The sequence below is a fragment of the Cetorhinus maximus genome, chromosome 19 (assembly GCF_964194155.1).
Source record: "Cetorhinus maximus chromosome 19, sCetMax3.hap1.1, whole genome shotgun sequence".
In the NCBI taxonomy this organism is placed as follows: domain Eukaryota; kingdom Metazoa; phylum Chordata; class Chondrichthyes; order Lamniformes; family Cetorhinidae; genus Cetorhinus; species Cetorhinus maximus.
This window is the reverse complement of record NC_135897.1, coordinates 19422084-19448641: the sequence shown is the minus strand read 5'-3', so window position 1 is coordinate 19448641 and position 26558 is coordinate 19422084. Positions and strand designations below refer to the sequence as shown.

The following is a 26558-nucleotide window of genomic DNA, read 5'->3' as shown; positions in this document are numbered from 1 at the left end:
CAGGCGATGGTGTTCCCACGCGCCTGCTGTCCTTGTCCTTCTAGATGGTAGAGGTCGTGGGTTTGGAAGGTTCTGTCTAAGGAGCCTTGGTGAATTCCTGTGGTGCATCTTGTAGATGGTACACACTGCTGCTACTGTGCATCGGTGGTGGAGGGAGTGAATGTTTGTGGATGTGGTGCCAATTAAGCGGTCTGCTTTGTCCTGGACAGTGTCAAGCTTCTTGAGTGTTGTGGGAGCTGCACTCATCCAGGCAAGTGGAGAGTATTATATCACACTCCTGACTTGTGCCTTATAGATGGTGGACAAGCTTTGGGGAGTCAGGAGGTGAGTTTCTCGTTGCAGGATTCCTAGCCTCTGACCTGCACTTGTAGCCACAGTATTTATATGGCTAGTCCAGTTCAGTCTCTGGTCAATGGTAACCCCTAGGATGTTGATAGTGGGGGATTCAGTGATGGTAATGCCATTGAATGTCAAAGGGCGATGGTTAGATTCTCGTTTGTTGGAGATGGTCATTGCCTGGCACCAAGTCTTCAGTACTATTGCCAGAATATTGTCAGGGCCCATAGCCTTTGCAGTATCCAGTGCCTTCAGCCATTTCTTGATATCACGTGGAGTGAATTGACTGTGTTGGAGGAGCGATCAATTCACCTCAATTCTTAAACTTTATGGCTGGATCTGCCTGGGGCCCTGTGTAATTGCTCGAGTCATACAGACCTGAGGCCATTCTCCAGGCGCACACATGCTGGTGTCTGCACAGACCCATCACCATAGATTCTGGTGAAATTTGAGGAAATTGTGCAGTCAACATAAGGCATAAAATGTATGTTAATTCCAGATTAAATAAATGTATGTATATAGAAACATAGGAAATTTACAGCACAAAGGAGGTCATTCAGTCTATCCTGTCAAGGCAGGCTGAAAAAGAGCAAAGTAATTTAATCCCACATTCCCATTCTTGGTCTGTAGCCCTGTAAGTTATGGCACTAATGCATATGCAAGTACTTCTTTAGTGAGATGAGAGTTTCTGCCTCTGCCACTCTCCAAGGTGAGTGTGAAAGATCCCACCAACACTATCTTGAAGAAAGGCAGGATTGGTCTCCCAGAACTCCTGACCAACTCCTTGAGCAACATCACAGAAACAAAATTTGTGGTCATTATCACATTGCTATTTATGGGATCTTGCTGTGCACAAATATCAACACTTTTAAGAAGTACCTCATTGGCTGTAACCGGCTTAGGGATGGCCTGAGGCCTTGAAAGGCGCTACATAAATGCAGGTTCTTTTTTTTACATATATAGTGCGGTTATTTTGGAAATATCTGTTTATTGTATATGGGATACGGCAGATATGTATGTCTATTATATATAATATGTTATATGATGATTTTCTACGCTGTATTTTCTGTCTAGTGTTTTATATCTAACCTGCAGTGAGTACTCAGCAGAGGGTGCTGTAGGACAATCCGATTGCAGATAAATCAGTGCAATATGAAGACGGTTCGGTGTAAATACGCTGCAGATGGGTGTTGATGTGGGTTTAACATTGACCTTCAGTGCCCGGGCTTGCTGTTGGTCAGGGCTTGGGGGTCTAGGTACTCTTTGGAGGTGGAGGTGGGGGGTGGTAGCAGTGCTGGGTACACGTGAGCTGAATTTCGAATGCAGCATCTCAGTGACAGCGCAAAAAGAGAGAGGGAGGGAGGGAGCAGACATGCGCCAGCTCGCTAATCTCTCCGCTAATATTGCGGATTTGGACGCGGCTATGGAGGAGCCCGCAAAGGAAGCTCTTGCAGGGTGAAGCTGACCAGTGAAGTCCGGGGGAGGCTCCAGATTTGCTCCTTGGTATTTCTCGTTGCGTTGGGAGCTGCTGCCATGGCTTGGCCATGCATCAGTAGGGTCTGCTGCCTCTCTCGCTTCTGGAGCCAGTTGGACAAGTCGGATCTCTCGGTGCCATTGACTGTCCAGAATTATTCCGAGGTCATAGAGCAGGAGGTGAGATCGGTGGCCCAGCAAGTGCCCCCAGACTCGTCCCTAAAGAGCAACCCGCCCCTGGTGCCCGAGCCCCGAGGAGCAGAAGGCGCCGTCCAGGAGTCCGTCTCCAAACACGACTTCAGGTCTTGGAAGGTGCGCAGGGAGGCGAGCTGTAAACCCAGGCGGGAGTACCATCCGTCCGAGGTCCCGTTCTCCAGCGACACTCAGTACAAACTCGACTTCAGAGCCTGGCCAATCCCCAAAAAGGAGAGTTATCCCTGGGTCAAGGGAGGGCAGGAGCAGCGCTCCGTCCCCAATAGCTCCAGCGCCCACACTCTCCACCCCGGGCCAGTTGCCGACAAGCAGAGAGAGAAGCAGCAAAACCCCAGGGAACCCATCCCAAGACACATCAGGGAGGAGCAGATCAGACCTGCAGTGAAAACCACCTCCTACAGGTCAGTGTTTAGAGCTGTGCACTGGATTCCACTCGGGACAATTTGTTTTGACCCTATACATACAGTGAGACAGCCCCTTCTGGCCAATCCTTTGGGTCTTGTTCTTTTGAAACTATCCAAAATCTCCCTAATGTAGTTTAGCTGGTCCTGTCTGAATCACAGCTTAGCACTGTGAACATGGTGAAATAAGTTTTCTACCCTGCATTAATCATAAAACAATGATCTGATTGTGTGATATTTGTGAATTGGATTATGGTCTGCTTTGTTCAAATTAGACCTTATGTTTAAATTGTTTTATTCGTCATACATCCTTACTAAGGCAAATTTGCACAATTGTTTAGCTGGGATAAGGCAGGGTGACCTAGACTGGGATCATCACTGGTCACTGACTAGGCCAACAGCGAGAATAACTGACTTTCTAATTCAGTTCACACTTGCTCTGTACTGTACCAAAAGCTCACCACAGTTCCTCAGTGATTGCTAGAGTGTCCCATCTCCACGAGGAGTTACATTTCTCATCTCCATCATGAGCTACTCTGCTCATCACCAACAAGAGTTACTCTGCCCCATCTTCAGGAGTTACTCTGTCCCATGTCCATCAGGGATTCTGTCCCATCCCAATCAGGAGTTATTCTATGCCATTTTCTGGAGTTACTCTTTCCCATCTCCATCAGGAGTTACTCTGTCCCATCTTCATCACCATTTACTCTGTCCCGTCTCAACAGGAGTTACTCTCCCATCTCCATCAGGATTTACTCTGTCCCATATCCATCAGGAGTTATTCAGTCCCTCTCCATCAGAGGGTACTGTGTCCCATCTCCAACAGGAGTTACTCTTTCGCCATACGATCAGGAGTTACTCTCTCCCATCTTCCTCGGGAGTTACTGTGCCTCATCTCCATCAGCAGTCACTCTGTCCCATCTTCTGGAGTTACTTTGTCCCATCTCCATCAGGAGTTACTCTGTCCCAGCTGCATCAGGAGTTACTCTGCCCTTTCTCCATAAGGAGATAATCTGTCGATCTTCAGGTATTACTCAGTCCAATCTTCTGAAATTACACTGTTCTATCTCCATCAGGCGTTACTCTGTCCCTTCTCGATCATGAGTTCCACTTTCCTATCATCATCAGGAGTTACTCTATTCAATCTCCATCAGAATTTATTCTGTCTCATCTCCATCAGGAGTTACTCTGCCCCTTCTCCATCAGGAGTTACTCTGTCCCATCACCATCAGGAGTTATTCTGTCCCTTCTGGATCAGGAGTTACTCTGCCCCATCACCATCGGAGTTACTCTATCCACCTCCATCAGGATTCAGTCTGTTTCATCTCCATCAGGCGTTACTCTGCCCTTTCTCCATCAGGAGATACTCTGTCGATCTTCACGAGTTACTCTTCCCATTACCATCAGCAGTTACTCTGTCCCAGTTTCTGGAGTTTCTGTCCCATCTCCATCAGGTATTACTCTGCCTCATCAATATCAGGTGTAACTCTATTCCATCTCCGTCAGGAGTTACTCTATCCCATTCCTATCAGGATTTACTCTGCCCCATCGTCTGAAGTTAGTCTGTCGCATCTCCATCAGGATTTATTCTGCCCCATCACCACCAGGAGTCACCCTGTCCCATCATCAGGAATTACTCTTCCTATCTCCATCAGGATTTACTCTGTCACATCTCCATCAGATGTTACTCTGTCCCATGACCAACAGGAATTAAGCTGTCCTGTCTCCATCAGGAATTATTCAGTCCCTCTCCGTCAGAAGTTACTCAGTCTCATCTCCACCAGGAGTTACTCTGTACCTATTCGATCAGGAGTTACTCTCTCCCATCTGCCTCATCTCCATCAGCAGTCTCTCTGTCCCTTCTTCTGGAGTTACTTTGTTCACTCTCCAACAGGTGTTACTCTGCCTCATCTCCATCAGGAGTTTCTCTGTCACATCTGCATCAGGAGTCACTCTGTCCCATCTTCTGGAGTTACTCTGTCCCATCACCATCAGGAGTTATTCTATCCCATCTCGACCTTGGAGTTACTCTATTCCACCTCCACCAGGAGTTAATATATCCCATCTCCATCAGCAGTTACTCTGTCTCATCTCAATCAGGAGTTATACTGTCCCATCTGCATCAGGAGTTACTCTAATCCATCTCCATCAGGAGTTACTCTAATCCATCTCCATCAGGAGTTACTCTAATCCATCTCCATCAGGAGTTACTCTAATCCATAGATAAAAACAAAAAGCTAAAAGCTACTGCGGATGCTGGAAATCCAAAACAAAACAAAAACAGAATTACCTGGAAAAACTCAGCAAGTCTGGCAGCATCGGCGGAGAAGAAATCAGTCAACGTTTAGAGCCTTCATGGCTCTTCGGCAGAACTGCAGCATAGTTTCAACAAGGGAGAAATATAAATTGATTTAAGGTGGGTGGTGGGGGGGGGGGGGGAACAGACACATTGAGGGTGTGGTGTGAGCAGATAATCAAAAGATGTCACAGACAAAAGGGTCAAAGAGGTGTTGAAGGTGGTGGTCTTTGTCTGAGAAAAGTGCTTTTCTCAGACAAAGACCACCACCTTCAACACCTCTTTAACCCTTTTGTCTGTGACATCTTTTGATTATCTGCTCACACCACACCCTCAATGTGTCTCTCCCCCCCCCCCCCCCCCCCCCACCCCCAACCCACCTTAAACCAATTTATATTTCTCCCTTGTTGAAACTATGCTGCAGTTCTGCCGAAGGGCCATGAAGGCTCGAAACGTTGACTGATTTCTTCTCCGCCGATGCTGCCAGACTTGCTGAGTTTTTCCAGGTAATTCTGTTTTTGTTTTGTTACTCTAATCCATCTCCATCAGGAGTTACTCTAATCCATCTCCATCAGGAGTTACTCTAATCCATCTCCATCAGGAGTTACTCTAATCGATCTCCAACGGGAGTTACTCTGTCCCATCTCCGTCAGGGGTTACCCTGCCTCATGCCCATCAGATGTTATTCTGTCCCATCTCCATCAGGAGTTACTCTTTCCCATCTCCATTAGGAGTAACGCTTCCCATCTCCATCCGGAGTTACTCTGGCCCATTACCAACATGAGTAACCCTGTCCTATCTTCATCAGGAGTTGTCTATTCCATCTCCATCAGGAGATACCCTGTCGATCTTCAGGTGTTACACTCTCCTATCTCCATCAGGAGTAACTCCATCCCATCTTCAGGAGTTACTCTGTCCCATCTTGTGGAGTTACTGTGTACCTTCTCCATCAAGATTAACTCTGTCCCATCTACATCAGGAGTTACTTGTCCCATCTTCAGGAGTTCCTCCAAAGCAGTTACTTTGCCCCATCACAATCAGGGGTTACTCTGTCCCAAGTGCATCTGGAGTTACACTATGCAATCTCCATCAGCAGTCACTCTGTCCCGCCTTCTGGAATTACTCTAACCCATTACCATCGTGTGTTACTCTGCCTCACCTATACCAGGAGTTACTCTATTCCATCTTCATCAGGATTTCTTCTGTCCAGTCTTGATCAGGTGTTACTCTGTCTCATCTATATCAGGAGTTACTCTATTCCATCTCCATCAAGAGTCACTCTGCCCCTTCTCCATCAGGATTTACTCTGTCCCATCTCCATTAGGAGTTACGATCTCCCATCTCCAACAGGAGTTACTTCATCCCATCTTCAAGAGTTACTCTGTACCGTCTTCATCAGGATTTACTCTGTCCCATCTCCATCAGGAGTTCCTCCATCCCATGTCCATCAGCAGTTACTTTGCCCCACCACAATCAGGGGTTACTCTGTCCCATGTGCATCTGGAGTTACACTATGCAATCTCCATCAGCAGTCACTCTGTCCCGCCTTCTGGAGTTACTCTAACACATCACCATCAGGTGTTACTCTGTCTCATCTATATCAGGAGTTACTCTATTCCATCTCCATCAAGAGTCACTCTGCCCCTTCTCCATCAGGAGTTACTCTATTCCATCTCCATCAGGATTTCTTCTGTCCTGTCTTGATCATGAGTTACTCTGTCCCATCACCATCCAGACCAACTCTGTCTGTCTGGATCAGGAGTTTCTCTATTTCATCTCCATCAGGAGTCACTCTCCCCCTTCTCCATCAGAAGTTACTCTATTCCATCTCCATCAGGAATTACTCTGTCCCATCTTCAGGAGTTACTCTGTCCCATTCCCATCAAGTGTTACTCTCCCATCTCATCAGGAGTTACTCTATCCCATCTCCATCAGGAGCTAGTTCCTCCCGTCTACATCAGGATTCACTCTGTCCCATCACCATCAGGAGTTACTTTGTCCCATCATCAGGAGTTATTCTGCCTCATTCCCATCGAGTTAATCGCCCATCTACATCAGGAGTTACTCTATTCCATCTCCATCTGAGTTATTCTGTCCCATCTCCATCAGAAGTTACTCTTTCCCATCTCTATAAGGAGTTACTAGCCTTATTTCCAACAGGAGTTACTCTGTCCCAACCTAATCAGCAGTTACTCTGTCCTATCTCCATCAGGAGTTACTCTTTCCCATCTCTATAAGGAGTTACTAGCCTCATTTCCAACAGGAGTTACTCTGTCCCATCCTAATCAGCAGTTACTCTGTCCTATCTCCATCCGGAGTTACTCTGTCCCATCTTCATCAGGGGTTACTCTGCCTCATTCCCATCAGGAGTTACTCTGCCATGTCTCCATGAGGAGATAGTCTGTCCCATCCTTAGGAGTGACTCTGCCTCATTCCCATCAGGGGTTATTCTGCCCATTCTCCATCAGGAGTTACTCTGTCCTATCTCTATCAGGAGCTACTGTGTCCCCAACTCCATCAGGGGTTACTCTGTCCCATCTTCTGCACTTACTCTGTCCCATCTCCATTAGGATTTACTCTGTCCCATCTTCAGGATGTACTCTGTTGCATCTCTGTCAGCAATTACTTTGCCCCATCTCAATCTGGATTCATTGTCATCAGGACTTTCTCTGTCCCATCTTCAGGAGTTACTCTGTCCCATCTCCATCAGCAGTTACTCTGTCCCATTTCAGTCAGGGGTTACTCTGCCTCAATTTCAGGAGATACTCTGCCTCATTGCCATCAGGACTTTCCCTGTCCCATGACCAACAGGAGTTACTCATTACCATCCTACTCAGGAGTTACTCTCCCATCTCCATGAGGAGTTACTGTGCCACATCTTCAGGAGCTACTCTGCCTCATTCCCATCAGGAGTTACTCTGTCCCATCCTAATCAGGAGTTACCCTGCCTCTCCTCGATCAGGAGTTACTCTGTCCTATCTTCATCAGGAGTTACTCTGTCCCGTCTCCATCAGGAGTTACTCTGTCCCATCCTAATCAGGAGTTACCCTGCCTCTCCTCGATCAGGAGTTACTCTGTGCCATCTTCATCAGGAGTTACTCTGTCCCGTCTCCATCAGGAGTTACTCAGTCCCATCATCAGGAGTTACTCAGCTTCATTCCCAGCAGGACTCTGACCCATGTGCATTACAAGTTACTCTGCCCAATCTCCGTCAGGCATTACTCTCTCCCATCTCCATCAGGAGTTCCTCTGTTCCATCTGGATCAGGAGCTACTCTGACCTATCTCAATCAGAAATTACGCTCTTCCATCTGCATCAGGAGTTACTCTGTCCCACCTTATGGTGTTACTCTGTTCCATTTCCTCAGGTGTCACTATGTCCCATCTCCATCAGGAGTTACTCTGCCCCAACTTCATGAGTTACTCTGCCTCATTCCCACCAGGAGTTACTCTGTCCCATCACCAACAGGAGTTTCTCTCTGCCATCCTAATTCGGAGTTACTCTCCCATCTCCATCAGGAGTTACTCTGCCCATCTTCAGGAGTTACTCTGCCTCATTCCCACCAGGTGTTACCCTGTCTCATCCTAACCAGGAGTTACTCTGCCCCATTTCCATCAGGAGTTACTCTGTCCCATCTCCATCCAGAGTTACTCTGTCCCGTCTTTAGGACCATAAGACTTAGGAGGAGAAGGAGGCCATTCAGCCCATCGAGTCTACTCCACCACTCAATGATATCATGGCTGATCTGATAATCCTCAACTCCACTTTCCTGCCTTTTCCCCATATCCCTTGATTCCCTGAGTTACTCTGTTTCATCTCCATCAGGATTACTCTGCCTCATCTCCATCAGGAGTTACTCTGTCTCATCTCCATCGGCAGCTACTCTGCCTGACCTCCACAGGGTATTTTTCTCTGTCTGATCATCAGGAGTCACTCTATCCCATCTCCGTCAGGAGATATTCTGTCCAATCTCCATCAGGAGTTACTCTTTCCCATTCTCCATCAGACATTACTCTGTCCCATCTCCATCAGGAGTAACTCTGTTCCATATTCTGAAGTTACTCTGTCCCGTCTCCTTCAGGGGTTAGTCTGTCCCAGCACAAGCAGGAGTTAACCTGTCCTGTCTCCATCAGGAGTTACTCTGTCCCTCTCTATCAGGAGTTATTCTGTCCCATCTTCTGGCGTTACTGTGTCCCATTTCCATCAGGATTTACTCTGTCCCATCTTCAGAATATACTTTGTTGCATCTCCATCAGCAGCTGCACTGCCTCATCTCAATCTGGAATTACGATGTCCCATCTTCAGGAGTTACACTGCCTCATTCCCTTAGGAGTTACTCTGTCCCTTCCCAATCAGGAGTTACACTCCCATCTCCATCAGGAATTATTCTGTCCCATCTCCTTTAGGAGTTACTGTGTCCCATCTTCGGGAGTTACACTGCCCCATCTTCAGGAGTTACTCTGTCCCATCTCCATCAGGAATTACTCTATTCCATCTCCATCAGGAGTTACTCTTCCCACCTCCATCACGGATTACTCTGTCCCATCTATATGAGGAGTTACTCTGTGCCATCTTCATCAGGAGCTCCTCTGTTCCATCTTGATCAGGTGTTACTCTGATCCGATCTCCATCAATAGTTACTCTGCCTCTTGTCCGTGAGGAGTTTCTCTGTTTGCTCTTCATCAGGAGTTACTCTGTCCCATTTCCATCAGGACTAACTCTGTCCCATCTTCAGGAGATACTCTGTTTCATCTTCATCAGGATTACTCTGCCTCATCTCCCTCAGGAGTTACTCTGTCTCGTCTCCATCAGCAATTACTCTGCTTGACCTCTATCAGGAATTATTCTGTCCCACCTTAAGGAGTTACTCTGTACCACCTCCATCAGAAGTTACTCTGTCTCTCCTCCATCGGGAGTTACTCTGCCCCAAAACCAACAGGAGTTAGTGTGCCCCATCACAAATAGAAGTTAATCTGTCCTGTCTCCATCAGGGGTTAACCTGTCCCATCTTCTGGAGTTACTCTGTCCATCTCCATCAGTATTTACTCTGCCCCATCTTCGGGAATTATTCTTCCCATCTCCATCAGGAGTTACTCTGCTCCATCTCCATCAGGGATTACTCTGTCCCATCTCCATCAGGTGTTACTCTGTCCCATCACCAACATGAGTAACTCTACCTCATCTCCATTAGGAGTTACTCTGTCCCATCTGCATCAGGAGTTACTCTCTCCCATCTTATGGTGTTACTCTGACCTATCTCCATTAGGTGTCACTATGTCCTATCTCCATCAGGAGTTACTCTGCCATCTCCATCCAGAATTACTCTGTCCCATCTCCATCAGGAGTTATTCTGCCTCATCTGAATCTTCTTTTCAACTGGAGCTGAGATCCTATTTCTCTGTTCTTCCATCATATTTTCTGATATTCTTCCAAATACTCACCCAGTTCTCTTTAAATGCTGTTATTGTCTCATCCTCAGTTTTCACTTGTGACAAACTTTTCCATGTGGGAATACATTCTGTTCCTTCTAACTTTCCCATACTTCTAGTTATAGTCCTGAGTCTATTCCAATTTGCCAAATGGTGCAAACAATGTTGAGGAAAAATGCGATGAAGAAGTAAATAACAGTTATTTGGAATCCACAGAGATACTCTGCATGAACAAAACATATGAGCACTACAATCTCAGCACATTGTGCATTGACCCTTGAATGAAATGATTCAGTCTTCACTAAACAATTGTACATTGTAGTCTTAAAGGGACATGCTTCTACTCTTTTTAGTGGGATAATATGTTTATGTAATATTTCAATCTTTATAATAACTGTAACTTGCATTTATATAGTGCTTGTGCTATGGGTCAGAAGCTCTAGGACTAGGACATCAAGGCTGCAAACAACCTGGTGCAGCATGAAACATTGGCTGTGATGTGGAATTAAATCATTGGCGAGTTTATGGTGGGTCCAAAGATTATAACTTCAAATTTTCTAATGCTTAACTGAGGATAATTGTGGTTTATCCAAGGCTGACTGTTGGACAAGCAATCCCACAACACAGGGGCAGTAGAAGAATTGAACTGGGTTAGTGAAGAGGAGGAGCTTTTTTAAAAAATTTATTCACAGGATGCAGTCATCAATGGCTAGGCCAGCATTTAATGCCCATCCCTAATTGCCCTTGAGAAGGTACTGGTGAGCTGCCTTCTTGAACCACTGCAGTCCATGTGGTGTAGGTATACCCACAGTCCTATTAGGTAGGGAGTTTGAGGATTTTGACCCAGTGACAGTGAAGGAACTGCGATATATTTCCAAGTCAGGATGGTGAGTGACTTGATGGGGAACTCCAGGAGGTGATGTTCCCATCTATCTGCTGCCCTTATGCTTCTAGATGGTATTGGTCGTGGATTTGGAAGGTGCTGTCTAAGGAGCCTTGGTGAATTCCTGCAGTGCATCTTGTAGATGATACACACTGTTGCTACTGTGCATTGGTGGTGGAGGAAGTGAATGTTTGTGGATGGGATGCCAATCAAGCGGGCTGCTTTGTCCTGGACGGTGTCAAGCTTCTTGAGCGTTGTTGGAGCTGCATTCATTCAGGCAACTGGAGAGTATTCTATCACACTCCTGACTTGTGCCTTGTAGATTGTGGACAGGTTTTTGGGAGTCAGAAGGTGAGTTACTTGCTGCAAGATTCTTAGCCTCTGACCTGTTCTTGTAGCCACAGTATTTATACAGCTAGTCCAGTTCAGTTTCTGGTCAATGGTAACCTCCAGGATGTTGATAGCTGAGTGGTTATCAGAAGAAGCCTTGGCAAATTACTGCAGTGCTTCCTGTAGATCGTACACATAGCAGCAACAGAACACCAGTTTATGGAGAGAGTAGAAGCTTCAGCTCGTAATAAATATCCATGAATGGTTATATAAATAGAATGGGCAATTGGAAGTGAATACTTTAGTGAATAATGAATACTTGAGAGTGATGCTCTAGAGAATAATAGACCCTTTGGCGTGGTTACTTGGGAGTATAACTGAGGGGTGAGTCCCCTCCTGTCAACACTATGCAGGTATTATTGTACACCATTTTATAAAATATGTTGCTGACACCAAGATACTGCCAGCTGACTGTGATAATGGAGATCAACAGCACTCAAAGCATCGAGATAAATGAAATTGGTTGACTAAGGAATAGCCAGTGGGTTTTAGTTTGGTGACGTGTGTTGAAAGTAGAAAGAACAAATGTGTGCAGGAGAAAAAAAGCAATTATTAACAGAAGTGGTGAAATTATGGAAACGAATGTAAGTGTGATCATTGGCCTCTCATTAAAATGTCCATCCATCGTAAAGCTGCAACTAATGATGCTGATCATAAACTGATAGGAAAAGGAAATGGACTATTAGTGAAACTAGGTGATTATAGTTTGTGTGCATTGCTATTGAGGCAGTTTTTTGAATATTGTGCATTGCTTTGGATACCTGACCTTTTAAAGGACATTGATGCATTAGAGAGGGTTCAGGGAAATACAATTAGGACAATTCTAGGACTTGATGAATAACAAAGGAACATACAAAGAGACATTGTGTGTTAAGCTCCGTGTTATAATTGTCGTACGGTAATGTGACTCACGGCCTTACTCCCTCCAGATACATATGTACACAAGCGAAGAGGGCATGCCTCCACCGCGCTGAGTAAATTTAACATCATTACAATTATGCAGTACTTCCTTGAGCTTTTTTTTTCCTGGTTGATGCTCTGCAAGAAATCCTTCTATTAAGAGCTTCGACCTCACTGAAGAAAATCATTCTATCAAGCAGGCTCTGGTCAGAAATCGTGTAAGTGGAAAACCCCCTTGACTCAAAACTAATCAGCCGCAGAGTTGGATTATGTTAGAAAAAACACTTGTGCAGGCCTTATGAGGTTTTGGCACACTGCACCCTAAAGAAACCACCAGAAAGAATACAGACTGATTGATGGGAAACCAGCACCCTGAAAGGCGTGCACCTCAATTAAATACCACCAGGTCTGTGATAACTGGATAAGCACAAGTAGCTTCTTAAACATGACGGTGCCCTGTCTATCATTGTCCTGAGCCCACAAGAACATGAGAATTGCTAGTTAGTCCACCTAATGGAGACAAGTTGATTTACCATTAAGAAATAATCTTAGGTCCTCTATCATTGTAGGTCTTAGAGAAGGTGAATCTAGAAAACTAATTACAGTTAAATTATGAGGGTTAAATAAGGGGACACAGGTTAGAACTGGCCAAAAACAAACAGAATTAAATTATGGAAATATGATTTTTAAGTTTTTGGCTATCAGGTTTGCTTTGTCCAGCAAACGCTTAGCTGTACCCTTGATATTAATGCATTAGTTGGTGCTTGAAACAATACAGGCAGAGGGACTGATTAACTGAACAAACACTGGTAGTTCAAAACAAAAACAAAAACAAAAATACCTGGAAAAACTCAGCAGGTCTGACAGCATCTGCGGAGAGGAGCACAGTTAACACGAATGACCCTTCAACAGAACTAAGTAAAAATAGAAGAGAGGTGAAATATAAGCTGGTTTAAGGGGGGGTGGGACAAGAAGAGCAGGATAGAGGGCCAGTGATAGGTGGAGATAACCAAAAGATGTCACAGACAAAAGCACAAAGAGGTGTTGAAGCTGGTGATATTATCTAAGGAACGTGCTAATTAAGGATAGAAAGCAGGACAAACAAGGTACAGATAGCCCTAGTGGGGGTGGGGTGGGGTGAAGGAATCAAAAAAGGCTAAAAGGTAGAGATAAAACAATGAATGGAAATACATTTAAAAATAGTGGAAGTAGGAGGGAAAAGAAAAATCTATATAAATTATTGGAAAAAAAGGAGGGGGGAATTGGAAAGGGGGTGGGGATGGAGTAGAGAGTTCATGATCTAAAATTGTTGAATTCAATATTCAGTCCGGAAGGCTGTAAAGTGCCTAGTCGGAAGATGAGGTGCTGTTCCTCCAGCTTCACTGGAACATTGCAGCAAGCCAAGGACGGACATGTGGGCATGAGAGCAGAGTGGAGTGTTGAAATTGCAAGCGACAGGGAGGTTTGGGTCATGCTTGCGGACAGACCAAAGGTGTTCTGGAAAGCGGTCACCCAGTCTGTGTTTGGTCTCTCCAATGTAGAGGAAACCGCATTGGGAGCAGCGAATGCAGTAGACTAAGTTGAGGGAAGTTCAATTGAAATGCTGCTTCACTTGAAAGGAGTGTTTGGGCCCTTGGACGGTGAGGAGAGGGGAAGTAAAGGGGTAGGTGTTGCACCTTCTGCGGTTGCATGGGAAGGTGCCGTGGGAGGGGGTTGAGGTGTAGAGGGTGATGGAGGAGTGGACCAGGGTGTCCCGGAGGGAACGATCCCTATGGAATGCCGCCGGGGGGGTGAAGGGAAGATGTGTTTGGTGGTGGCATCATGCTGGAGTTGGCAGAAATGGTGGAGGATGATCCTTTGAATGTGGAGGCTGGTGGGGTGATAAGTGAGGACAAGGGCGACCCTATCATGTTTCTGGGAGGGAGAAGAAGGTGTGAGGGCGGATGTGAGGGAGATGGGCCGGACACGGTTGAGGGCCCTGTCAACCACCGTGGGTGGAAAACCTCGATTAAGGAAGAAGGAGGACATGTCAGAGGAACTGTTTTTGAAAGTGGCATCATCAGAACAGATGCGACGGAGGCGAAGGAACTGAGAGAATGGGATGGAGCCCTTACAGGAAGCGGGTTGTGAGGAGCTGTTGTCGAGGTAGCTGTGGGAGTCGGTAGGCTTGTAATGGATATTGGTGGACAGTCTATCACCGGATATTGAGACAGAGAGGTCAAGGAAGGGAAGGGAAGTGTCAGAGATGGACCATGTGAAAATGATGGAGGGTTAGAAATTGGAAGCAAAATTAATAAATTTTTCCAGGTCCAGACGAGAGCATGAAGCAGCACCGAAGTAATCATCGATGTACCGGAGAAAGAGCTGTGGGAGGGGGCTGGAGTAGGACTGGAACAAGGAATGTTCCACATACCCCATAAAGAGACAGGCATAGCTGGGGCCCATGCGGGTACCCATAGCCACACCTTTTATTTGGAGGAAGTGAGAGGAGTTTAAGGAGAAATTGTTCAGTGTGAGAACAAGTTCAGCCAGATGGAGGAGAGTAGTGGTGGATGGGGATTGTTCTGTTTGAGGAAGAAGCGGAGAGCCATCAGATCATCCTGGTGGGGGATGGAGGTGTAGAGGGATAGGACGTCCATGGTGAAGAGGAGGCGGTTGGGGCCAGGGAACTGGAAATTGTTGATATGATGTAGGGTGTCAGAGGAATCATGGATGTAGGTGGGAAGGGACTGGACAAGGGGAGAGAGAATGGAGTCAAGATAGCAAGAAATTAGTTCTGTGGGGCAGGAACAGGCTGACACGATCGGTCTGCCGGGACAGTTCTGTTTGTGTATTTTGGGTAGGAGGTAGAAGCAGGCCGTCTGAGGTTGGGAGACTATCAGGTTGGAAGCTGTGGAAGGAAGATCTTCAGAGGAGATGAGGTCAGTAACAGTCCTGGAAACAATGGCATGATGTTCAGTGGTGGGATCATGGTCCAGGGGGAGGTAGGAGGAAGTGTCTGCGAGTTGACGCTCAGCCTCTGCGAGGTAGAGGTCAGTGCACCAGACAACAACAGCACCACCCTTGCCAGCGGGTTTGATGACAATGTCAGGGTTGGACCTGAGAGAACGGAGTGCAGCAAGCTCAGAGATAGACAGGTTAGAATGGTTGAGAGGAGCAGAGAAATTGAGACACCTAATGTCACGCCGACAGTTCTCAATGAAAAGATCAAGAGAAGGTAAGAATCCAGAGGGAGGGGTCCAGGTGGAGGGAGAATATTGGAGGTGGGTAAAAGGATCCATTGAACGGGGAGAGGACTTCTGCCCAAAGAAGTGAGCACGGAGACGAAGGCAGCGGAAGAAGAGTTCAGCATCGTGCCGAGCCCGAAATTCATTGAGATGAGGGCGTAAGGATATGAAACTAAGTTCTTTGCTGAGCACTCAACGTTCAGCGTCAGAGAGCGGTAGGTCAGGGGATATAGTGAATACACGGCCGGGGCTGGGATTGGAAGACAGGATGAGGACAGAGGGACAGGCAGGGGTGGAGGGTCCTGGATGGGTGTTGGTGTGGATGAGTTGTTGGAGCTTGCGTTCCTTTGAACCTGAAAGAAAGAGCAAAGTTTCTTGTTGAGGTGTCGGATGAGACGAAGAATAAAATGAAACTGGGGGCACGCGCAGCTTTGAAAAAGGGTGCGGCGGTGCTGCTGGAGGGACAGGTCGAGTGTGTTCATATGGCGGTGCATGGCACTGAGTGTGGATCTCAGAATGTGATAAGAACAGCAGTCCGAGGACTGCAAAACTCTGTCGCAAACAGTCTATGGTGGCAGCAGACATGGGTGACTGGACTTTGTAGACATCCATCCACTTGGAATGGGCGTCTATTAGTAAAAGGAGCATCACAAAGTCGACGTGAAACACCCATGGCCACCCCAGCCATTCCCAGGGGTGCAATGGAGCTAAGGGGTGGTAGTTTATGTGTCTGCTGACAGTGAAGACAACTTTTGACTAGAGTTTCAATGTCCGTGTCCATCCCTGGCCACCACAAGTAGCTGCGTGTGAGCATCTTCATCCTACTAATGCCAGGGTCAGCGCTATGTAATTCAGCCAGTAATGGCCTTCGCCCTCTCGGGGGCACGATAACCCTTGCTCCCCCAGAGCTATATGCCGTCCTGGCAGGTGAGCTCATATCTGCAATTGAAATAGGGCTTCATGTCACCAGACTTTGGCTTGCCTGACCATCCATTCAAGACCTGGAATTCTCTACCTCAAAGAGTTGTGGCGGCTAGATCACTGGAAGTATTTAAAGAGGAGGTAGATAGATTTTTGAAGTATCGGGGAGTTGAGGGCTATGAGGAGCTGGCATGAAAGAGGAGTTGAGGCCTGGGACGGATCAGCCATTATCTTATTGAATGGTGGGGTGGGGCTTGAGGGGCTGAATGGTCTACTCCTGCTCCTATTTCTTAGGTTCATTTGACAGCGCCGCATTATGTGACCATTGGCAGTGGCAGAAAAAGCATTTGATATTTCTGAACTGTCGATCGCCTGCAGGCTGCCTGGATGTATTTCTCTCATTAATGTTGTGGGTTTTCACTGTAGTACTGTTGATCTTCAATGGTCTGTACATAGTGGGCGTTCCCTGCCTTTCTGCGGAGTCCAACGTTTTTGCGCCTTTTGTTACCGGCCCTTCCTGCCCTAAAAGATGGACGGCACCATTTTGTGTATCTTTTATTGCCTCCAAGTCTCTAACAGCCTCTCCATGGCTGTTGCCAATTCTAATGCCTTACTGAAGTCCAGATTAGTTTCAGATAGCAATCGCTTTTAAATAGCATCATCCCCGATTCCGCAGATCAATTGATCTCTCGACATGTCATTAATTGAAGTTCCGAACTCACTATATTCTGTTAATTCCTTTAAAGCAGCCACATAGCCAGTTATTGTCTCTCCTGGAAGCCTATTCCTCGAATTGAATTTAAAACACTGCACAGTGACTGAGGGCTTTGGCTTCAGGTGGTTTTTTCCCACTTGTGGACAAAAGAATCACCCTCTTCTTGTCCTCCCCTGTGATGTCATGAGTGGTAAAGAAGAACGCTAGGCGTTCAACATAATGAGACCAGTCTTCAGAAATGGGTCAAATGGTTCAAGATGCCCAAACCGCTGCATACGGTTTCAAACAGCTTTCAAGGTAGTGGCGGAGTAACATAGCTGGCCAACCACAGCTTTTTTGATTGCTGTCAATTGATCCGGTTTATCCTCGTCGCCAGTTTTATGTTTTTGATTATCAGGTTCGCTTTGTCTGGCAAACGCTAGCTGTGTCCTTGATATTAACACATTAGTCGGTGCTTGAAACAATACAGGCAGAGAGACCGATTAACTGAACAAACACTGGTGGTTCATTGGAACTAAGTGCAGAGCACTAACACCAGGGCGAGAATTTTCTCCCCACCCGGGGTGTGGTGGGGTTGTGCGGGAGCGGGTGCGGGCATGCGCTGCCCCTGCTCGCCAAGCTGAAGATTCTGCCCCATGTGAGCTTCTTCAATCACCTCTGGCTCTAGACTTACAGTTATGTAAGAAGCTGCTGTGTGGCGATTGGTCAATACAGTCACATGGTCAACTAACTACATTCTCTTAAAGATACATAGCATTCCACTTTACCACAGTGATTCAATACATGAAATGGACTGCCACATGGAGTAGCAGATGCAAAACCCCTAGAATTATTGATGGGCCTGTTCTGTGCTGCAATAGCAGGACTTTAGGGTAATTTATGCTTCCTTGCTTTTTTATTCACTGATAAGATGTGGGCATCGCTAAGGCCAACATTTATTGCCTATCCCTTGACACAGTGATGGTCAGCTGCCTTCTTGAACCACTGCAATCCATGTGTGTAGGTAGAGGTGGTTCGAAATTTTTGACCCAGCAATAATGAAGGAACGGCAATATACTTCCAAGTCGGGATGGTGTGTTACATGGAAGGAAACTTGCAGGTGGTGGTTTTCCCATGCACCTGCTACTCTTATTCTTCTAGATGGTAGAGTTTGCAGATTTGGGAGGCGTTATCAAAAAATAAAGGATGTGCCAGGATAACACGCACAATAGAACCACTAACGTACAAGCAAGGTTCCACCCGTACGATTTTCCTGGTGGCCAGACGTTCTGCTGGAAACAGCTGACAATCTCATGGATATATGCTAATTGGGGTTAGATGACAATTTTGTTATGCCTGTCAGATATTGGTAGTTCCTGCTCCGCCTATCACACCTTGGCGGTAGAAGTTGTGAGGCGGTCATTTTGTGTGTCCATTAAAGAGATCCTTGGATTCAGTCGGGAGAAACTGGAAGCAGGTTTGGCACACATTTTGATACCAGTGACTTGTGAGTTTTAAGCCTTAAAAGCTTCATATGACTTTGCTGCTGCTAAAAGTTTCCCTGTTGCTCTAATTGTTTCTTTGTTTAATTCTGATGCTCCCAGCCCTCCCCTTTAAGGTACAGCAGCACCTCCTTCACATTCAGCCACCCTGCCTCCAGATTGTCAATAGGGAGCATATTTCACACTGGTCGCTCATTGAAGTGAACTCAAACTAAGCCCAAACAGACAGGCTCAGCACATGCAATGCCTGCCTGACTCATGTCCCACCTGAAAAACTCCCACCCCAATAGGTTTAAACTGTTTTGATTAAGAAGTTTCAAAGAAGATGAACATGAGTCATTAAGCAGAGCAGATGAGTAAGTCTTTATTGAGCCACTTTGAAGTGCGTAGCTGTACTTAACAGGGCTACCTGTTATATGCAAGATGCAATGGAAATCACAAAACAAAAGGATGTATGAATAATACAGATGGAAACCCCATAATTTAGATGTACCTACAAGGCTACAGAGATTCTAGTGTTAATATGCTTTAGTGAAGTCGACTTGCAAAATACAAAACAAAATTTAATTAACATTTTGCTACTTACCAAAATCAAAATATCATCTTGATTAATGTTCAGAGCTTGTCAAGGAATATGCCCCCAGCTGCCATGCTAGATCTGTGCTGTTCCCTGGTGTGAAGAATTGTTTGTATTTCAAATTCCTCAGATCCCTGAACTTTCTAAGGCCCATTTCAGAGTTTTCATATGATAGAATTGTCCCCTGCACTTTCCAATGCAGTGTATATTTAGAACCACATAAATCGTGGATCTGTGCCTGCCTAGGGTGGCCTGAATTAAGAGAAGATTGTAAAACTCAGATTCTTTCAATGACAATCTATGGATACCTGTTTTTTTATCCTCTCTGCGATTAATGCTGCTTTCGAAATCATACTCTCAGAAACAGCACCTTTGAAACTCTTGTAATTGTGTCAACACTCATTCGAAAGAGAAGCAGCTCCTTCCTAATTTTCATTTGGAGAGATTCAGTCATTTTTTTAAAACTCAAGGGGCTGTACATTTTCCCTTCAGGCTTTTAAAACCCAAAATATGACAGCGTCTGATCAGTACTATGTGTTTTATTGGTCGGCTGCTGGTCTTCTGTATCTGGTTGACCGCTCCATCTGCACGCAGAAGAACAACACTCGGAAGAACAACTTGCATTTATATAGCATCTTTAATGTATCAAAACGTCATGAGGTGTTTTACCAAAGTGTAATCAGTGAAGAAATTGATGCTGAGCTGAAGGAAGAAATATTAGGGCAAATGGCCAAAAGCTTGGTCAAGAAAGTAGGTTTTAGGGAGGGTCTTAAAGGAGGAGAGAGGTGGAGAGCTGGTGATGTTTAGGGAGGGAATTCCAGGGCTTGGGGCCTAGACAGTTGAAAGCACAGCACCTATGGAGGGTGGATTAAAATGGGGTTGCTCCAGAGGCCAGAATTGGAGGAACACCAAATTCTTGGAGGGTTGTAAGGCTAGAAGAAGATACAGAGATAGGAAGGGGTGAGGCCATGGAGGGATTTGAACACGATGAGAATTTTAAAATTAAAGTGTTGCTGCTGAGGCCAGCCAGGAAGCATTGGACATCTAGAGATACAAAAAGGATGGATCAGGTTTTCAGCAGCAGGTGAGCTGAGCAGAGGTGGAAGTAGATGGTCTTGGTGATGAAGAGGTTAGGAGTCAGAAGCTCAGCTTGAGGTCAGTTAGGAAGCAGAGTTTAAGAACAGTCTGATTGAGCCTGTAACCAGGGAGCAGGATGGAACCTGTAGCTAGGAAACACAGTTTTTGGTCTGAGCCCCTTGTTTACTTTTGAGAGAGGGGAAAGCAATCACCTTTAATCAGGGGCAAATATTGGAGTGGTTTGTGCTATATGATAATCAGGGACAGTCAGAAATTCAAGGTTGTTTGGACTCATTCGTTTAAAGAAAGGTGGGGTGTACATTGATGTACTGTAATAGTACATCCATTGCAAGGAGGGAGAGAGGGAGTGGAGCATATTGGACACTGGAGTGAAATGTTTATGGCAGTAACATGCAATTTGCAGAAACTCCTTTTGTAACTAACACTTGTACTAAGCCCCCATTGTTTGTTCCAGACAGGAATTCCAACCCTGGGCTGGAGTTAAAGTGGTCCAACCTGTGAGGATAAAGCAAGTGTACACCCCCCCAGGGGATAAGATTGTCCTTGAGAGCAGTTACAGGGCTGCCTTCACAGAGGATGCCTTCCGACGTATAGAACCACTGCGGGTTGCATCCAGCAAGTCTCAGAACCAAATAGCTTCAGTAACAGAGACGGACAATGCAACAAAGACCGAGAGCCCAGTAAGTACATGTTAATCCATTCTAACGTATATGGCCTTTGATATACTTTAGTAGCAAACACACCATAGATTTCCGGTTGGCTTAAGCTCAATTTTACATCATTCTTTGTGAGTGGATTCTAGCTCTGTTTACTTACTCAGTGAGGTTAATCAAAACTTTTAGCACAGGGTAGAAAATGGAATATAATCAAATATTGATTGTAATATAATATTTTTTATAATTATATTATAATATAATATAATCAAAAGTGTTGATGAGGGTAATGCATTTGATGTGGTCTCCATGGACTTTAGCAAGGCTTTTGATCAGGTCCATCATGGCAGACTGGTCAAGAAAGTAAGAGCCCATGGGATCCAAGGCAAAGTGGCACGTTGGATCCAAAATTGGCTGAGAGGCAGGAAGCAGAAGGTGATGGTAGAGGGATGGTTCTGTGACTGGAAATCTGTTTCCAGTGGCGTTCCGCAGGGCTCGGTGTTGGGGCCCTTGCTGTTTGTGGTGTACATAAATGATTTGGATTTAAATGTAGGGGATATGATCAAGAAGTTCGCGGATGACACGAAAATAGGTAGGGTGGTAAATAATGAGGAAGATAACCTTAAACTGCAGGAGGAAATCAATGGACTGGTCAGGTGGGCAGAGAAGTGGCAAATGGAATTCAACCCGGAAAAGTGTGAGGTAATGCACTTGGGGAGGGCCAACATGACAAGGGATTACACGATGAATGGCCGGACGCTGGAAAGTACTGAAGATCAGAGGGACCTTGTTGTGCATATCCACAGATCCCTAAGGTTGCAGGGCAGGTAGATAAGATGGTTAAGAAGGCACGTGGGATACTTTGCCTTTATTAGCCGAGGAATAGAATACAAGAGCAGGGAGGTTATGCTGGAACTGTATAAAACACTGCTTAGGCTACAACTGAAGCACTGAGTACAGTTCTGGTCACCACATTATAGGAAGGTGTGATTGCACTGGAGAGGGTGCAGAGGAGGTTTACCAGAATTCTGCCTGGGCTGGAGGGTCTGAGCTATGAGGAAAGATTGGATAGGCTGGGGTTGTTTTCCTTGGAGCAGCGAAGGCTGAGAGGGGACCTGATATAGGTGTATAAGATTATGAGGGGTATCAATGGGGTGGATAAGAAGGCCCTTTTTACATTAATGGAGGAGTCAATAACCATGGGGTGTAGATTTAAGGTAAGAGGTAGAAGGCTAAGAGGGGAGTTGAGAAATTTTTTCACTCAGAGGGTGATGGGAGTCTGGAACTCACTGCCTGAAAGGGTGGTTGAGTCAGAAACTCTCATAACATTTCAGAAGTATTTAGATATTCACTTGTGTTGCCATAGCCTCCAGGGCTATGGGCCAAGCGCTGGAAAATGAGATTAGTGTAGTCAGATCTTTGTTGACCAGCATGGACATGATGGGCCGAATGGCCTCCTTCTGTGCTGTAAACACCTATGAGTCTATCGAATTGTCTGCACGTTTTAAGCCTCACCCAAATTTATTTTCCATTGGAGGTGAATGAGGGGTAAAGCTGGAGGCCCATCACCCATTTACTCGGTCAGAAAAGTTGAAATTAGCTCCATAAATTCTTTAATTCAGTCCTTCCACACTGAGCATTTGAGCTTCTAGATTATGAATAGGCTGATGCTACAATGCATTACTGGGGGAGTGCTGCATTGTCAAAGGTGCAACATTACCAGTTGAAGTGGATTAGGGTAGCACTTGGCTGGGCAGTAATACTTAACTTTGGTACAATGATTTGTGGCTTTTCTGTGTCTTTAATCATTCAGAACCCATGAAAGTTTTGCTGCAAGCCCAGAGTATTGTGAATGCTAGGCCTTTTTAAAACCTAATGGCAGTACTGGACTTGTATACAGCCCAGTCAACTTGCAAGCTATACATGGGCTGAATCCCTATTTATATGTTTGAACAGGATCAAAGCATAGTTCAATTGAACAGGACCACTGGACTTGCAATGAGTGGAACAACAATGTTGGGCTTGTATAGTGTCTTTAACATAGTAAAATGTCCTGAAGTGCTTCATAGAGCCTAACCAGAAAAATAAATTAATACCAGAGATATTAGAGCAGATGGCCAAAAGCTTGGTCGAAGAAGTAGGTTTTATGGAGCATCTTAAAGGAGGAAGGCATGGTAGAGAGGTAGAGATGTGTAGGGAGGATATTCTGGAGCTTAGGACCAATGCAGCTGAAGGCATAGGCACCAGTGGTAGAGTGATGAAAATCAAGAATGTGCAAGAGGCCAGAATTGGAGGAGCTCAGGTATTCGAATGGTTATAAGGATGGAGGAGATTACAGACATAGGGAGGGGCAAGAGCATAGAAGGATTTGAAAACAAGAATGAGAATTTTAAAATTGAGACATTGCTGGGTTGGGAATCAATGTGGGTCAGCGAGGGCAGGGATGATAGGTGAATGGAATGAGTTAAGATACAAGCAGCAGAGGTTTGAATGAGCTCCAGTTTACCAAGGTGGAAGATGAGTGGCCAGTTAGAAGAGCAGTGGAATAGTCCAGTCAAGAGGTAACAAAGGCATGAGTGAGACTTTCAGTAGCAGATAAGCTGAGACAGAGACAGGCGATATACCTGTGTTCACTGAACTGTCAGACCTGCGGTAATTCACCGACAGGCTGCAAACTCACTGCTGCAAGCTGTACTCAAATGGACCCATTGCCTTAATCAGTATTGCATTGTTAAGTGCAGCATTGTCCATCTAATACCCTGAGCTGCAGGGGATTTACAGGAGTAATGAATGAAGGGAGAGTAGCTCCAGATACTGTCATCGCCTCATATGATAAAACTCCTGCTACACAGTGCTGTGATAGAGGCTGGATGTTGCTCGAATAGAGCATCTCACCACCTGCCGCTTTATTTACCTTGTCCTGCATCCTTCAGCTTAAAACGTTTTGCGCAGCAGCTTCTGGAAGTGCAAGCTGATAGTATTGTGCCGAGAGCAATCTATCTCCTTAACCAATGAGATTTAAGGATTGAGCAAAAAACAGAGAAAGGACAGAGAAGGAGGTGAATTAAAGCCAAATCAGGTACAAAAAGAGGAATAAAGAGAAAGAAAGATTGAGGTAGAAAAGAGAAGAATAAAAGATAAGAAAACATTTTATAATTTAAAATTTGACATCTTTACAACCCCAGTGAGCAATTTACCACTTGAAGAAAATGTTCAGATTGTTCAGTTTCTAGACCAGAAATTTTGATTGGCTTTGTATTAACAAGGTACTTACGCTGTTAACTACCAGATGTAACTTTCTGTGACAAGTTTAATGGGTAGTTAATGTGAAATTCCAACATTTAAACAGATTTAATCTTTCAAAGGAAATATATTCCAGGAGTTAGATTGGCATCAGCAGGCACATTCAGCCATAGCAACTGTCAGTGAGGCCTGTCACAGAAAAAGCCTTGGCAAAAAGCACTCATACAAATTGACTCAGGCAGCAGGTTTGGATCTCTCAGCATTTCACGATGCAACTAATGAGCCATCCTGACAACAGGATGTGGATTACGCTGCTGACACTTAATCTTTTCAAAGGCTGAAATGCTAAAATTGTGCATTCTCAATCAATAGACATCATTTTAAGATCCTATAAAAAGCAACCACTCGCTGCGACAGCAGGCAGACAGCTATCAGCACAACATTTAGTTATACAGAATACCTGAGCGCAAGGTTTGACTGATATTAATTTCAGGGCTTTTGTTTTATAGGTTTCTCCCTCACCTCCCTCTCTTACTAATCTAAATGGCTATTCCTCACATGGGTGGGATTACAGTGGAGAATGAGAGAATAGGCCCCATTGGCCTGGTCAGGACATTCCGGCCCACCAGAACTAAGCACTGGCCATTCCATCCCAGTCCACATTCAAATAGTCGTTGGGGGCCAGGCCTGAGGTCGCAGAGTTCTGGCCTCCAGTCCACCCCACTTACCACAAGGCCCACATCTAGAAGGCAATGGCAGTATGTCCCGGGAAGTGGAAGTCAATAGAAATAAAAACCAGGAAAGACATAAAAAAAGGCTGCAGATTTGCTATCACCTGTTTTACGCTATTTCAGAAGTCTACCTGTGTCACCTCCTCTGCGTGTATCGTTTCTGTGTGTGTGCCACCCCATACGTGTGTTGCTTCCTCTGCGTGCGCCTCCTGCTCTATGTGCTGACTCCTCCACATGTCACCTCCTGCATGTGTCACTCCCTGTGTTCATCTGGCATGTGACACCTCCTCCGTGTGCCTCTCCCTCTGCGTGTGTCACCCCAGTGGGAAGTAAAACAATGACAAGTTAATGAGGCCCAGGATTCGAAGTATCCCGGGCCTCACTTCTTCAGTCGCAAGTGAGTTAAATCAAGGCCTCATCTGCTTGTCCAACTGGATGTAAAAGATCCCATGGCAATTTTTCAATGAGGCAGATCATCTTGGTAATTTTTCTCACTGTTGTTTTGTGGGAATTGCTGGTTACAAAACAGCAATGCCTGCGCTTCCAAAGTGATTTATTGGCTCTGAAGGGCTTTGGGATTTCCTGAGGGTGTGAAAATACTGTGGAACTGCTGCAAGAAAATACTTGCCTCACTTTCTTTAACTCTTTCTGATTTATGCTAAGGAGCCGGTGGTGAAGACAAAGTTATCACCATCATCAAATTCGTCAGCGGTGTTCCAGAGTCGTTCCCGTGTGCTGAACATATAAACCCAGTCACAGCCTCCTCTTCCAAGGAGCTGGTCCCACTGCTGAAGTAGTCCCAGACTAAAGGCAGCTGCTTTAAATCCACCACAACAAACTATGCAAAACAAACCTTGGAGAAACGGAATGCTGGCGTTTGAAGTGACCCTCACCTGGATGTTTGTCTGCAATTGCCTGATAAATACTTGGCCTTGTACAGTAGATGATAAACCGAACGGTACTTGAACAAACCTCCATTTAATGTGTGTATGCCTCATCTGCATGTTGGGTAAGGATAGATTGTTTAATTGCGCACCAGAGACTTGGACAACAAGCAATAGGTCGGGCAATAAAAGCTGAAAGAAAACTAACGTGTGTGAGTTTTTCTGCTGCTGTTGCTGTGCCTGCTGCAAGGAGCCGCTCCTCTATTCAAACCAGGAGAACCCCTTTTCAAAGGAGGGAGATCTCCTCTGCCCGGATACCGTTCAAATTAGGAACGCACCTTGAATTCACAAGAGAGTCATCCCCTCCAGGTGAAGAGAAGATCTGTCTTTGTAAGTCATAGGCTGTGCCTTACAGTTCCCGGATTGTCGTTTGCTTCCCTCTTAAAGGGCCCCAATTTTAATAATTGCTTTGAGTGTGTTTGAAACAGTACAGTGTGTTGATATAATTGTGTCACAATGATGGGAGAGTATACTGGAACCAGTCAGATAAATAGACATACTCTTTTCAGACATGTTTACACCTGTATTATGGTACTAAAGGCTGAGTTTCATAGAGAGATTTAAAGTACTAGAGGGGTGGGCTTTGATGATTGAGTTTCTATATGAGAGGAACAAAACTTGACTGGAGATTGAGCATACTAGAGAGG

The 26558-nt window shown here is 45.5% G+C and overlaps 1 protein-coding gene across 1 annotated transcript; it reads left to right on the top strand.

The window, feature by feature from the left end:
• The first annotated feature begins 1627 nt into the window (after positions 1-1627).
• Positions 1628-26054, top strand: map6d1 (MAP6 domain containing 1). Its single transcript, XM_078563550.1, has 3 exons — positions 1628-2423; positions 20795-21020; positions 25631-26054. Exons 1-3 carry the CDS (start codon positions 1870-1872, stop codon positions 25712-25714), a joined length of 864 nt encoding a protein of 287 aa, XP_078419676.1. The 5' UTR covers positions 1628-1869; the 3' UTR covers positions 25715-26054.
• Positions 26055-26558: the final 504 nt, after the last annotated feature.

Coding starts and splice junctions, on each gene's coding strand:
- map6d1 (XM_078563550.1), top strand. CDS start 1,870: ATGGCTTGGCCATGCATCAGTAGGGTCTGCTGCCTCTCTCGCTTCTGG. Junction 2,424..20,794: donor GTGAAAACCACCTCCTACAG/GTCAGTGTTTAG, acceptor TGTTTGTTCCAG/ACAGGAATTCCAACCCTGGG. Junction 21,021..25,630: donor CAACAAAGACCGAGAGCCCA/GTAAGTACATGT, acceptor ATTTATGCTAAG/GAGCCGGTGGTGAAGACAAA.